The sequence below is a fragment of the Myotis myotis genome, unplaced genomic scaffold (genome assembly GCF_014108235.1).
Source record: "Myotis myotis isolate mMyoMyo1 unplaced genomic scaffold, mMyoMyo1.p scaffold_m19_p_2, whole genome shotgun sequence".
Taxonomy (NCBI): Eukaryota; Metazoa; Chordata; class Mammalia; order Chiroptera; family Vespertilionidae; genus Myotis; species Myotis myotis.
The window spans coordinates 45,661,920-45,674,713 of record NW_023416324.1 but is presented as its reverse complement, the minus strand read 5'-3'; the positions used below and the strand labels follow the sequence as shown (position 1 = coordinate 45,674,713).

Below are 12,794 nucleotides of genomic sequence, written 5' to 3'. Positions count from 1 at the left end.
CTCATCATTGATGTTTCTATCTCTCTCTTCCTCTCTGAAATCAATAAAAAAAATATTTTTAACAATAACAAAATGAAACAAATCATGGCAATCATGTAGGGCTGTTCAATGAGATGACAAACTTTCCCAGGAAAGGTAAAGTGGAATCTGAATATATAAGAAATATATGAGTCAAACCTTAAGATACCAGGTGAGTGGGGCCCCATCTGAACTCCACTCTAATCCAAAGTGACCTTGAGCAACTCCCATCACTACTCAGGGCCTTGGTTTCCTCCCCGGTAAAATGAAGATCCCTGGTGAAGTCTCAAGTCCATTTCTGCTCCGAATTATGAAATCGAGACAAGAAACAAGAAAGGGAACTCAAGAGAAACAAAAGTGAAAGTGCCCAAAGGAAACACAGTAGTAAACAAATGTACAAAGTGTTATATCTCACTGAAAAACGTGGCAGAGTTCCCAAATACTTTTTACCCCCAGCAACCCCGGACAGGAGACTTGGGAAAGAATGAAATGTCTGTCACGCCCTCGGAATGTGAATAAGATCAGTGTAACCCGAATCCACCTTGCTTCATGCCACTGCCTTAAACAACGCTCCCGACCATTTATTAGAACTGTCTTCCAAATCAACCAGTCTTTGATGTATGTATGGTCCGTTCCCATATAACACCCCCCCACCACCACCACCATGGAACACCACACAAGGGTGTGTCCTACTTTGGGAAGAGAAAGGGGGGTAAAGAAAGAGGGAAGGATTAGATGCTGCCTTGCCTGGCGTGGCCACGCGGTTGTCATCAACAACAGCATCGAAGCAAACTATTTTAAAACTTGGGAAAGACGTATCATTTCTTTCCTTAGGTAATAGCGAGACTTCTCTGAATGTAACCCAAAACGGTACCCTCGCTCGGGAGCAACAGCGCGAGCTCTGGGATGGACCGGCAAGTGGAGGCCGCCAGGAAGGACCAGGCTGACAGCTCCGCCGAGTCCGTGGCGGGTGTGAGACCAGAGCAGGCGACTGCCAAGGCTGACGGGTGCGATCTGGACCCACCGAGGGTCCCCCGGCTCACTAGGTTGGAGGATGCGCCCTGTCCGCTGCGGAGTCTCCTTTCACCGAGCAGAGGAGGGAAGGGAGCACACGCGCGCGCACGTGTACACACACACACAGGCACACGCACACGCACGCACACACACGCGCGCACACCCTTCCCTGGGAGTTGTGTCTCGTCTCCCTTTTGTTTTTCTCCCTTCTCGGTCATGAGACCCGGAAGTTTGTGTGTTTTTGAATCCCGTCTCTCTCCCTTTTCCACCCTCCTCCCCCTCCCGCCCCGGCCCCCCCAATCTATCACATGCCAGAGATAGAATAAAAACAGAAAAATGGCGACGGTCACGTTGTGGCGAGCCTTACTGCGTCATTAGATAATCCTCATGCAAATAGCGGGGAGAACAAAGGAAGGGGGGCTCGGGACCCCGGGGGCGCAGGTGGGGGTGGGGGTGGGGGTGGCGGGCCCGGCGCGGGGGCGGCGGTGCCTGCGGGGGCCGGGCGCCGGCGGGAGGCGCGTGGCTGCCGGGCGCCGCGCCGCCGAGTGTCTGCGTCCGTGTGCGCGCCCTGCGCCGCCCGCCGCGGAGCGTGGGCCGTGGGCGCCGGAGCCCGGCCGGGGGCGCAGCGAGCGGCGGGGGAGAGGCGAGGCGCTGGCGAGGCTGGCGCGGCGCGTGCACACGCACACACACCGCGGGGCCCGGCGGCTCGGCGCCCGCGCGGGGGGCGGGCCGAGGGCGGGCCCGGCGGTGGCGAGGGCCGCGGGGTAGCCACTGCCTGGCGCCCGCTAGCCTTCGGCCACCTGGGGACCGCACGCACCTCGTCACCTCGGGGTAGGCAGCGGGGCGGGGGCGCGGGGCGGGCCGGGGCTCCGCACTCCGGCGCGGACTTGGAGCGTGTTGCTGGGCTGGGTTTGTTGTTGTTGGGGTGTGTTTTTCTTCCTGCGGGTTGGGGGGGTGGGGGGACCTCGCCCACGGGCATTTCCGCGGTTTCCCTCGGCCCTTGCCGGGACGTCGGGCACCGCGCGGAATGGAGTGGACGAGGGTGCCCACGGCCCCCAGGCGCCCGGCCCCGGCCCCCTGGAGGGGAGCGGCGCGGAGCGGCGGGGCGGGGCGCCCGGGTGTGTGTGTAAATGTTGCGCACTCGCTTTTCCTCGGCCCCCGCCTCCTCCCAGGGTGCTGGCGTGGGTCCCTCGCGGTCCGGCGGCGACTGTAAATAGAGCCTGGATGTTGTTTACATGAAGGATCCGGCGGGAGGAGTCTGCGAGGAGGAGGCGGAGGAGGAGGAGGAGGAGGAGGAGGAGGAGGCAGAGAGGAAGACCGGAGTCCCCGCCGCGGCGGCGGGCCAGGGCGAGGGTGAGCCCGCGCGCGGGGTCCGGGGACGGGCGCTACCACGAGGCTGAGACGAGACGCTGGACCCTGGGGTAGGAGAGAGAATGGGCTCGGAGCGGAGAGATGGGGGCCTGTCATCATGGCATTTGTAGCTTGCAACCTGCCACGCAGATTCTCTGGGCTTGGAGGGAAGTGGGTGTGTAGGGAGGGCGGAGAAGCCTCAATTTCTCCCGAGCGCGTTCATTCTCCCATCTCTGGTCTCTTCCCGCTTCTCTTCAGGTTCACCTGTTTATTTTCATCAGCCGGAGCTTGCAGTGTTTTACGTAGTCTTGAGAGGCTGTTTCTTTTATTAGAAGCATTGGGGATGGGGCCGTATTGCTGTAATTTATGCCGGTCCAGGTCGGTTTTCAAGAAGGGGGAGGGGACTTGGCGGACACCGCCTGCTCCTGGCCTTAGCTGACCCCAGGCTGCTCCCTGCCTTCCCGGGCCAAAGAATCCTTTCCTTCGCTCAGCCGCCTGCTCGCCAGAAGCCACCTTCTTGGAGAAGGACCACACCTGTGCTTATTCCCGCTTTGGAGGAGAGGTGAGCCAAGAAACCAAGGAATCCTGTGTTCCCCCAGAGCTTTTAGCCAGCCCCGCATCCCGGAATTGGCCAGAAAGTGCTGCTTTCACCTGTCGGTTGCACTGGGCACATCCATCCCCTGCCTGGCAAGTAGTGGTCTACAGATGTGTTGGGATTTCCTTTTTCCTGTGGACCTGCACCCCTACCAAGGAGCAACTACCTACTGCGTTTAGATTGAGAGAGTGAGGTCCCCCCCCCCCCCACGCACCCCTCTTGGCCCAGTGCTGTTATTTATTCCGAACTGGGTCTTCTAATGGAATCCTCAGCTGTCCCCTTCCAGTCCCCGTCATTCTTCCTCTAAGAGCTAACCCAGAATCAGGCCTGAGCAGTCTCTGGCTCTCTTTCCCTCGGCCCCACCCTGGCCCCTCTTCCTTTTCCAGAGCCAAACAGGCCTCCCAAAGCAGAAGGCACACCCAGCCCCAATTCTAACCATACAAAAGGGAGGAGAAAACAGTGGAAGGGAAGAGACCCAAGGGTGTCCCTTCTGTCGTGAATATCCCCCACAGTGTCTCCCTCTTCAAGTTTCCTAGGTCTGTCACCCCTTTATTCTCCGCGGTGCCTCCCACCCTCTTTGCCCCTAGCCCTATGATAGATATTTGGGGAGGTGGGGATGGTGGGTGGAGAACGAGGTTGTCACCCTTGTTCCCTGGTTTGAGCCAGTTTCCTTCTCCCAGTCTTTTCATTTCTGAGATGCTTAAAGAGTATAATATGTAAATATGTTTTCGTGCCTATTTGAACTTGTTTTGTTGCTGGCTAAGGAATAGCTGGGACTCAAAAGGGGAGGGAGGGGAAAGAGATGAGGAGTGAATATTCCCCCTAATTTCCACCATCAGAGCATCCCTGGAGTTGCCAGAGAGGACCCTTCTGTAAAAGCCAGCGTCTCCCTTCCGTGACATCACACCTAAGCCCTTCCAACTTTAGCTTCAGAACAGGAAGAAGGCTCAAAATAGAACTACCTTAGGAATCCAGCGCCTTTAGAAGATCAACTTTTAAATCAGCTGCAGGGGGAACACTGAACTTGGACATGGGGAGAGAATGCTGTAGTGTTTGTAATTGGTTCCTTTGGGTAAGGGTGGGGGCATGTATATTCAAAAAAGCTTTTCTCAAGACAACTTAGGTACCTAGACCAATGAATGATTAATAGGATGGTTCGAGATTCATTTATTGAATTATTCATGTTTCATTACGTCAACAACAAGCACTGTTCAGAATGAAGTAGGGGGGCTCCTGGAATGTGGGCTAGAGAGGATGCTAGAGATAAAGGAGGTTGTGGGGCGGGGGTAGAGTAGGCAGGAGCACTTGAGGAAGGTGAAGAACCCATGGGTGTGGTGACAGCTACTGTGCGTATGGAAGTCCAGAAGCTCAATATAAACAATGGCCATAACTTTGAAGGGTGACTAACCTCCTGGACAGAGAAGTAACAAATGTTAGTCAGGATTTTCCACCTTTACCTCCAAAACAACGCCTTTGAATATCTTTGAATCTCAGTGTCTCCATTCTTTCTTTGAATTGAGATGTGTCTTTCTCCCTGAGCTAAAAGAGTTGTTCAGTCTTGGGAAAAGTTGCTTAATAAATGACCATCACTGAAATATTGACAATTTAAGTAAGGATTAGTAGTTGGGCAGAAAGTATTTGGCATAATTTGAGCACCTGGTGGGTGATGTAGAAGGAGTTGCTGTTGAATGGGGTAACTTCTTTTAATCTGGTTCAGGTTTAAAAGAAGCCAGGTAACAAAGACAGGGTTGGCTATACCTGCATTAATGCAGTAACCACTTAGACAGGTGGCTGTCAAGCACCTGAAATATGGCCATGGTGATGAGGAACCTAACTTCAAATTTTATATCATTCTTAAAATTGATATTTGATTCAGGTATTGGAAAATTTAAATACATTTGGAAACAATTTGGGCACATGCATGTACTTTTTAAACTGTAAATCTTAATCCAAATAAGGATTTCTGATGAAACTTAGTGTTCAAATTGAGATGCATTATAAGCATAAAATATGCTCCATATTTCAAAGATTTAGTACTAAAAAAGAAAGTGAAATATCTCATGAATAATTTTAAGTTGTTTACATGTTCAAATGATAATATTTTGGATATACTGAGTTTAAATATATTATTAAAGTTAATTTCATCTCTTTATTTTTTAATGTGGCTATTAGAATATTTTAAATTACATATATAGATTACATTTTCTTCTGTTGGATGGTGTGGGCCTATAACATCACTCCTTTTGATCCATGGATTAATTACAAAAGAAGTGACTGCATGACAGTTATAGCAAGTTTGTCAGTCATCTACTTTTTTCTGTCTTTTTCCTTGTGGAGATTTGGGAACCCCCAAGAATTGTTATTATAATACGTGAGACCTCATAGTGACTGCTTTGCAGATTGTTATTCAGGATGTGTGCTCTAATCAAGAAGGTCAGTAAAACGTGAAGGGTATGAGAAGGGTTAGTGGAGGCAGCATGGGAAAATTTAGGCACCCACACATCTGGCTATAGCTGCTTTTGTAAAAGACTCCTAGGCATGCCAGAATATATCCAAGAACAGTGTGAAGCACAGAAACAGTTTTGACAGCTGGTGGCATCTTAGTGATCCCACTCACCACTCACCTTTGTTTATTTTCTCTTCCTCCTTCATTTACTTTCTATCCCCAACCACCATCAGAGCTCCATTGGTGTTAATTGTGCCCAGAAGGTTGTTGGCACCCCTCCCCCCCAAAAAAGTACGATGCTGATTGGAATAGAGAGAATGCTATATTGGGGGTTTGGTTTTGTTTCATGAATTAGTATTGGTACAGGGAGGGACTTATGGGACATTTAGTACTATCCCTTTATTCTATCATTGACAAACTGTCAAGTACCTTGTCTAAGAGCATACCTACAGAGGCTGGAATTAAATACACACTTTTGTTGATAACTTGTTTAGAGAATCCCTGGGAAATAAAGAGGTTCATCAATTAATCACATGTTTGTTGAGCTTGCATTGTGTGGAAAGGACTGTTACTCGTGTTGTGAAAAACATGAAAACAGCCCCTGACTTTAGGAACAGTCCTGTTGATTTGAGTAAATAAGTAAATAGTGCCAAATTAAGTTGCAGGATACGATATAACACTTAATGATGAGTGCAACCCCACTGTGGCATATGTTACAAGTAGAAATGTGTTCATTTCACAGATTTAGGAATAGAAGCTCTGCGAATGGTAGACTCTGCAGAAAAGGGGAATATGATTTTGTTTCTGGAACAGCCCATGGCTCTAGAATTGGAGGTCAGCACAAGGCTTTGGTATTGCCCCTTTAGCTCTCTATTAAGGGAATTTGAGGATTTCAGACCCAGCGTTTTTAAATGGCATGGCTGCACTAATGAGGAGATAATGGATTAATTGGAGACTGTCAAGGCTTTTAGAGACGGTTAACTAGGGGTGTATCATTTTGACTAGTTATTCTAAAAGGATAGAATGCTGAGGTGAAATTAGAGTAAAACTGACTTGTGAGCAGACCATAAAACCTAACCTCTGGGGAAAAAATGGAATTTAGAGCAAAAGCAGAAAGTAAAATAACGGTGGTGTAGACAGACTATAAAAGTATGTATGCTGAGTGAATGTGTAAGGGGTAAAGGCCTGTGTAACAGAATTTATGGGCCAGTCCACTTACTTGTAAAGTTTAGTCTCCTGAAACCTTTTTGGACTAAAACCCCAGTCAGCATAAGCAAGAAAGCACGTTCTTCTTTCTGTCTCTGCATTACTGTGTGCGTACTTTCCTATCATAGATCTTTTCCTCTAGGTGGGCCCACATGCTAAGGAGACCATTTAGCCGTCAGTGCTTAAAGTAAGTAACAGTGACACCCCCGGTTAATGCTTCTCTGGGAGAATCAGGGCAGACTTTGCGCAGACAGTGGTCCTTAGCTTTTTCTTGCCTTTCAGCCAATTTCTTTCTCCTTTAAAAAGTTTCCTACCAAACTTTGGCACCAGTTCTTAAACACTCTTAATATAGCAAAGCTTTGCAATAAAATGCTAATATACATTCGTTGTACCTCTGACAAAGCAGTAGTTGAAATTTGAGCATTTTTGGTTGACAGTACATTCTTATAATATCACAGTTTGATCAAATTTGCATACATTATAATGTCACTGAGTTGGATTATGGTTTTCACATGGGGGGGGGAGTCGCACCTCAGTAAAAGACTGGTGGATTTTTTTTTTTTTTTTTACATTTTTTTTTTTTTTACATTTTTTTTTTTTTTCAAGACTGGTGGATTTAAATTAACCTATTTAAACTATTTTTGTTTAAAAGTATTTTCAAATATTTTGTATTGCCAGCAGCTTATTAATACCTCTACTTATTTAATATGTAATCGGGTGCTTAAAGGTTCAAAATAATTGTATTTTCATTTTCTATTCATAGATAAGAGGGACATGACATGGTTTTTGGGTGTGTGTACTACACAAGATTTAAAAGCAAATTCTTTAGTATACTAGTTTGTCAGAAGTACTCAGTTTTCTTGAATCTAGGTAATATTTGGTGCATGCATCATGAAGAAATTATTCTCAGTTGTATCATAGAACTGAATTTAAAAACAATTTACTCTCTAGAGGAAAACATTTTACATCACTATCTCCTCTCCCTCTCTTACTGTGCAGTATGCTTTTCATGCTGTGGCATGAGCACCTGCATTTACTTGTTTTAAAATCAGAACAATTTTATATTTGTAAGAAAGTTCTATGGAAAAAGAAATGTTTTGGATAGATTTTGTTTTTTAAAAAATACACATTCATAAGGAATAATTTCTAAGAAGAAACAAAACTTACATTTGTGAAGCATTTATTACTATTTATGAAATACTAGAGTCCCGATGCATGTAATTCATGCAAGAGTAGGCCTTCCTTCCCCCGCCTGCCGGCACCAGCCTCCCTCTGGCACCTGGATCCGGACTTCCCTCACAGCCCTGGCTTCGTCCGGAAGGATGTCCAGTCTAATTAGCATATTATGCTTTTATTATTATAGATAATTCTGAAAACCCATATTTTTCTTGAAACTGCTTTAGAATTTTTCTGAGAGAATATTAATTTCAATAACTAGTCACAGAATAACAATTTGCTTATTACTTGGTCTCTTGTTTTTTAACCCCCAATTTAGATAGAAAAAAAATGGAAATGAGGGAAAAATAAAGAAATACGCTTTACTTATTGTACCAAAAATGTTCAATTGTCTGGTTTTTTGGTCTTAGCTAATAGAGTGAATTTCACCTTTGTAGTGCATTACAAACATTAAGTTCATCTTTGTATACTTAATACTTATTTTTTAAAATATATTTTTATTGACTTCAGAGAGGAAGGGAGAGGGAGAGATAGAAACATCAATGATGAGAGAGACTCATTGATTGGCTGCCTTCTGCACACCCCCTACTGGAGATTCAGCCTGAAATCCGGGTATGTGCCCTGACAGGGAATCGAACCTGAGACTTCTTGGTCCGTGGGACAATGCTCAATTTACTGAGCCACCACAGCCGAGCAGTATAGTTCATGTTTAGATACTCAGTTTCACTAGTATTTAATCATAGTGAAGAACAGTCTAATAGCTAATAAGTGGATCAAAATTATTTATTTGTTCCCATACTTACCCTCCCTGGAGTACTTCAGAGTGAGTATTCATCTTTTCCAAAGCAGATAGAACTTGTGGCCAGAAGGTGTTTAGGTAGTAATCTTTTTATCCTTTTTGATGGATTAGCTATCTTACATTGTATTCTCAAATAATCATAATATCTTTGTTCATTTAACAGATGTTTATAATTTGGGTGAAAATGTGCAGCTATTTCCAGGAATCTTAGGTTATGGGATCCAACTTTTTCTTTTAAAAAAAATCTTCATTGCCCTCTCGTGTTTCAACTTTGTATTACATCAGTTGGCTAAGACCTAGGCAATGACCTCTAACTTGTAGATATTTTTGCACTTTAGAGAATGAATGTTGTTTTAATTTGTGTGTGGGTGGATTATTTCATTGGATATGACTTTTCTGAAGATAAGGTCAGTTTCATAGTACATAAATGTTAATAATTGAGCTAGAATCGTTGTACTCTATTTTTTTGACTCCTGCTGATCAAAAGAATTTATTTTTCTGACTTATATGAAGTACTGTGCTAAGATCTAATTTGCATATAATGAGTCTTTGAAACTGAGCAAATGCCTAATTGAAACCATAATTATTTTTCAAATATCTGTCAAGTTTCACTCATATTGAAGTAGCTTGAGAACTTATGGCCAACATGGAAAAAAGCCAAGTGAATCATAGTTTTAATAAGTTGGTATTCAAAAAGACTGAATTCCAATTTCAGAATTTTTTTGTCCTTTTTATTTAAAAAATACATCTCTGAAATGACTTCAGGGTGTACATCTCAAAGGTACAGATAATTTCAAAGCATATGTTGATTTTTTAAAAAGGCATTCTAAAGTTTGTTAATGATTCTTGCACCACCATAACCATAGGATTGACATTAACTTGTGTGAAAACCACCCCGCAGGTATGCTAAATATGTAATCACCAGTGTCATCAATTTGAGTACATTCTTAGCACTCAGAATAAGAACAGTGTCTTTTTTTATATATAAATGTACATTTCTTCTTAAAACTCCCACTAGTTTCTGCTTTATGATCTGAGATACTGAGAAAAGTAAGAATCTTAAGCAAAAAGTATATGTTTTCAGAAATCCTTTTGTTTGTGTAAATTGTGTAATCTGAATATCTACTTGATGGAGTTGGATGGCCAGATTGAGGTAGAGAAAAAAAAAGCACTGTCATTAGACATGGATTTGAGTCCGGGTTCACCATAATCTCAAGTAAATCACCTAACCTCTCTTAGGTTTTTATTTTCTATCTGTAAAATGGGCTAATGATATCTAACCCATTTCCAGAATCCTGTTTTGATGAATTAATGAATAATTCATTGACAACCCTGTAGGGTTCTTATGGAAAACCAAATGAGGAAGCACATAGAAAATTCTTGAATGTCAGGCAGAAGTGAAATATTGCTGTTTGATAGGGAACATTTGGAGAACAGGGACCATGTTTTACATATCTTAGTTTCTTGAACGTCTAGAAGAGGTCTTACAACATTGTAGTCCAGTCTGCATAGTTCAGTGGTTGAGCATTGACCTATGAACCAGGAGATTACAGTTCGATTCCAGGTCAGGGCACATGCCTGGGTTGTGGGCTCGATCCCCAGTGTGGAGCATGCAGAAGGCAGTAGAAGATCAATGATTCTCTTTCATCATCATCTCTCTCTCTCTCTCTCTCTCTCTCTCTCTCTCTCTCTCTCTCTCTCTCTCTCCCTCTCCCTCTCCCTCCCTCCCTCCCTCCCTCGCCCTTCCTCTCTGAAATCAACAAAAATATATTTAAAATAAAAAAATAAATATCTGTTTCACCAGTGACTGAATCAAGAGGATAGTGTCAGTGAATCTATGCATGGAAGAAATACACCGTGAAACATAGATGGAAAGCTTACTGCCTAAACATGTTTGCTCATCCTCGTTAATGTGTATAAATCATGTGTTTGTCTTTCATTCTATTGTAATTCAGCTGGGCCTCTTACTATTTCAGCATCACCATGCGCTGGGCTATGACCCCACTTTTCCTTCTGCTTCTCCACACATTGAACCAGAAGGGGATCTTTCAGTCTTTCACTTCATGGGGAGCCTTCTGAGGGAGTCGTGCGGTCACCCGGAAAGGACGCCACCAGCCCGCACAGAGACTGACAGGCTGCCCTGGCTCAGTTATCACAGTGCTGATGCTGTCCATTCTAAAGGTACAGTACTGTGATAACTGAAGGATGGCAGCCAACTTGCCTTCCATCAGAGGATCGAGTCCCAGCGTGGCCAAAGGAAGACAGTTGAAAGAGGCACGTGAAATAGGTGCGGGAACCCCAGGACCCTCCTACACTGTCCCTCTATTGTACCTTCTCTTGCAGGTAGAGAATATTGTTCTGTCTTTGCCTTATTTTTTAACATGGGGATCAAGGGAGTTGGGTGGCTGTTTGCATAGCAGCATGAAGACTTGTACCAAATGGACATGGAGTAAGATCTTTGACATTTTTAAGAGACTGATATTTTGGACGTTTGTTAAGATCTTTGAAACTTGTAGGAGACTGGTATTAGATTAGTAGTGAGTGTGAATTAGTATTTTTGGAGTGATTGTGCCGTTTTTAGAAATGTAAATGGTAATCTAACTAGAGTAGCTTGGCACTTGTCAATATTAGATGTTCAGAGTGAAATTCAACTGAAACAGGGAGAGAGAAAGCCCTACATGTTGAACAGCATTGATATAATTCAGAGATTTTCAACCCTTTTCATCTCCTGGCACATAAACTAATTACGAAAATTCTGCGGCACACCAAAAAATCTTACATTTTTTGCCGATCTGACAAAAAAAATAGTTATAATTTTGATTCATTCACATCAGATGGCTATTGTGTTGGCTGTTGTCATTTTATATTTGACAACCTATGGGAAAAGAGGTTAGTGCCCCTAACTAAATAGTCAGGTATTGCATGGTTTAAAAATTCTTGTAACACACCAGTTGAAAATTACTGATATAATTGCATGAATAAAATTACATCTTTGTATTTAAGGAATGGATAGGGGCATAGCATTTTGTTTTTTAAGAACATGAATATTAAAATGGAATGTAATTTAAAAAATGTTTGTTGAATGTCCATGTTATTGCTGTCAGCGTCACCTTTACATGGAAATTTAATTTTTTCAACTAGTTAAGGAGCACACTGCAGTGTCATCTAGAAAAAATCAGTTTTACAGATATGAAGCTATAAATACCAAACCAATGGAAGATGTACATAAAAGACTAGGAAATTTTAGAGAGCACACATTTTCACCTTGCTTCCTACTTGAGAGAGTATTGTTGGGGTGGGGTTATTAAAGAAGCCAGGGTTTCCCCCATCCCTCCAGACTCCTAAGGAAGCTGTACCCATGGAATAGCAGATGAGAATAAAAGTGCACAACTTCATCATATGTTAGATCACAGTTGGCTGCGAGGCTCAGGTAATTTCATGTTGTTTAGGCTCAAGGCCTAAAAAGGACCTCTTACCTTTTCCCAGGTACATGTCTATATCTGGGAACCTTACCACTGGATGACTGACTGTTGAGCATCCTAAAGCAGTGATGTTACGCTCGGGCAAAGAATAAGGCCTACTAAGGGCAGGCCCTACTTGGTTCTGCTACCCCAGGGTGAGCAGCCAGGGTGAAGGAAAACAGTATGTGTGATGTTTTAACATACAAGTGTCCTGGTACCTGCTAATCAGCACAGCCCTGTCATTGTCTTAGACTTGGGCCATCTATAATAATAAATGGGTAATATGCTAATTAGACAAGACATCATTCCGGACGTCCTTCCTGACGAAGCTGGGGCCAAGGGAAGCCAGCCCAGGTCCTGGGTGCCAGCAGCCGGGAGAAGGAAGGCCTACTTTTGCATGAATTTTCATGTGTCGGGCCTCTAATGTGTATTATAAAGCCCTTCATTGGAACAGAGTACAGGAAAAGGGAATGGGAAGCATGTGGCAAGGTAAAGCCATGCCTCCCCGTCCAGAGAGGCTCCGTCTCACCTTCATCCAGTCCTCAGACATTCCTGGTCATTGCTCCTTTGCTGGTTCACACAATTCTCTTTAATCTCTTTCCCCTTCTGCACCCAAAGAAGTAACCCCTTGAACCACACCTTCTTGGCCCTGAATTGTTATTTTTCATATGCCATTGACCACATTATGGACAGTACCTTCATGTGTCTTCCTATATTTAGAATTTCTCT

General features: G+C 44.1%; 1 protein-coding gene across 10 annotated transcripts; it reads left to right on the top strand.

Moving 5' to 3' along the window:
* Nucleotides 1-1,746: 1,746 nt before the first annotated feature.
* Nucleotides 1,747-11,439, top strand: LOC118676752. 10 transcript variants are annotated; one of them, XR_004974209.1, is made up of 5 exons: nucleotides 1,747-1,863; nucleotides 2,205-2,453; nucleotides 2,641-2,760; nucleotides 2,874-2,944; nucleotides 10,581-11,439. XR_004974209.1 is itself a non-coding variant. In XM_036351163.1 (4 exons), the coding sequence occupies exons 2-4, from the start codon at nucleotides 2,268-2,270 to the stop codon at nucleotides 10,797-10,799; spliced, it is 408 nt and encodes a 135-aa protein (XP_036207056.1). In that variant the 5' UTR covers nucleotides 1,747-1,863; nucleotides 2,205-2,267; the 3' UTR covers nucleotides 10,800-11,439. The 10 variants fall into 10 exon arrangements, 2 of the variants coding, with proteins under 2 accessions (XP_036207056.1, XP_036207057.1); XR_004974208.1 differs by lacking the exon at nucleotides 10,581-11,439 and adding an exon at nucleotides 3,817-7,217; XR_004974212.1 differs by lacking the exon at nucleotides 2,641-2,760.
* The last annotated feature ends 1,355 nt before the right edge of the window (nucleotides 11,440-12,794 follow it).

Coding starts and splice junctions, on each gene's coding strand:
- LOC118676752 (XM_036351163.1), top strand. CDS start 2,268: ATGAAGGATCCGGCGGGAGGAGTCTGCGAGGAGGAGGCGGAGGAGGAG. Junction 2,386..2,873: donor GGCGGCGGGCCAGGGCGAGG/GTGAGCCCGCGC, acceptor TCCTTCGCTCAG/CCGCCTGCTCGCCAGAAGCC. Junction 2,945..10,580: donor ATTCCCGCTTTGGAGGAGAG/GTGAGCCAAGAA, acceptor TTACTATTTCAG/CATCACCATGCGCTGGGCTA.